Here is a 1,846-nt window from a genome sequence, read left to right as displayed (position 1 = left end):
AATTGCCCTGGAGTTCATCCTGGTGTCCCCAACCTTCCCCACCCCCTACAGGACAGCAGAAGAGAGAACAGCACCCTCTCAGCCCCAGCACACCCTCCGGGGACAGACACTTCTTCCCTAGACTGAGTCTGTGTTTCTGTGCTGGACACCAGAACCAGCACTAATCGGGTGCCATCCACCATTCCCGGAACCTTCCCTCCATCTTCTGACATGCAGACATAAGTCGAGTTGAGGGGGAAATGAGCTTTATTGCATTTTCATTCTTTCTGGGTTGGCTAAGGGGAAGCGAGGGATTCGCTCCTAGAGCATCCATAGCCCTGCAGGCTCAGCACTGTGTGGAGCAGGCCTTGTTGCAGGTGGGGTCAATGTGGCAGCCTTCTATGAAGAGAGGGACAAATCAGAGGGCCGCCCCAGCCTCAGCTCCCCACCCCGTCCCCACTCTCACCCCGGCACAGGACTTTCCTGGCTCACCAGGCAAGCAGCTTGGGCAGAAGCCCAGGGATGTGCAGAAGTCTTGGTTCTCGCAGGGCTGAGATCAGGAGTTGACAGTGAATCCTCCTTTTGCAGTCCTTTAAATTCTCCTGGCAGAATTTGCAGATCCCCTGAACACAACAGATATCGACCTTCATGTAGCGCACAAAGCTCAGGGTTCCGCACTGGAAGCACTGCACGACCTGATGGGTGGAGTGAGCAGACTCAGATGGGGGCCGAGGGGCCTTGAGGCTGGAACCCGGAAGACTGCAGGACCTGGGGCACCATCTACACCTGGACAGCAGTCAAGGGCAAGAAGCCCCAGATCTCCTGACACCTTGGGCCTCTCAGGTGTGTCTGGAAGTCTGGGGTTTCGCCCAGATCCCTGCTGGCCTCCATAGTGCAGCAGGAAGGGGGCTTGTGTACTCACGTGGCCCATTTTCCAGGGTTTCAGGCCTCTCTTGCCAACTGGCTGTTTGTTCTGACTGTAGCAGGCAGAGGTGAGCAGCAGGAGAGCGAGCAGACAGCAGGTGAGGCTGGAGATGGGCATGGCGCTGAGCACTGGGAGCAGGGATGGCGACTGGGGAGTCTCCCTGGGCAGACTTTTCACGTCTGGGCACAGCCTAGGCTGAGGCCCAAAGAGTGGTTCCAAAACCGATGACCGCAGGTCCTCTAGGTCAGGTTTGCCAGCACTTTGCTCCCATTGTTTACATAGCCTGGACCAAGGTCAAGATTACAGCCTCAGGGCCAGGAGGTGGCATGCTGGTTAAGTTACTAGACTCTCACATGGCTGACTGCAGTTTGAGTCCTAGACCTTGTGGCTTGCGTTCTCACCCGGCCATCCCACCCATGTCTCTCTCTGGTGAACGATGAGCCCCATAGCAATTTTAAAAATAATACAAATAAAATTTAATAAACAATTTTTTCCTTTTTTTTATTTCCCAAGTTTTATTCAAGATCTTGTACAAAATATTCCCAGTTTTTTTTTTTTGGGGGGGGAGGAGAGGTGCTATAGGGCACGTGTGCTCTCCAGAAAGACAGAGAGACAAAGAGACAGAAAGCGAGAAATCACCCCCAGGGGGGATGGCCCACGCCGCAATCCCTTCTCCTCCATTCTCCTCTCGGGATCTTGGGCACGCATGCACACATGCCCGGTGTGAGTTCAAGCCACCGGGTCCGGGACACCAACCGCAGTCGACTACATGGGAGTCCAGCAACATAGCCATTACGCCAACTGCTGGTCTCAATAAGTGAGTTTTAATTCTCATCTTCCTCCTCTTCTTCATTGTGTTTAATCTGGAATTAATGTAATTCATAGCTCTCTTTGCTGTTAACAGCTATGCGCAACCAATCATGTAGATTATTATTCTTCAAA

General features: G+C 53.1%; 1 protein-coding gene across 1 annotated transcript; it reads right to left on the bottom strand.

Annotated features, from left to right (window-relative positions):
- Positions 1–239: 239 nt before the first annotated feature.
- LOC102486567 (oxytocin-neurophysin 1-like) lies at positions 240–1,098 on the bottom strand. Its single transcript, XM_014582290.2, has 3 exons — positions 902–1,098; positions 472–674; positions 240–378 (listed from the first exon to the last, which is right to left on the bottom strand). Coding segments are annotated over exons 1-3 (324 nt in total). The 5' UTR covers positions 1,022–1,098; the 3' UTR covers positions 240–377.
- Between the last annotated feature and the right edge of the window lie 748 nt (positions 1,099–1,846).

This window comes from Tupaia chinensis, unplaced genomic scaffold, assembly GCF_000334495.1.
Source record: "Tupaia chinensis unplaced genomic scaffold, TupChi_1.0 Scaffold143574_1, whole genome shotgun sequence".
Taxonomy (NCBI): Eukaryota; Metazoa; Chordata; class Mammalia; order Scandentia; family Tupaiidae; genus Tupaia; species Tupaia belangeri.
The sequence above is the reverse complement of the archived record's forward strand: the minus strand, read 5'-3'. Positions and strand labels throughout refer to the sequence as shown.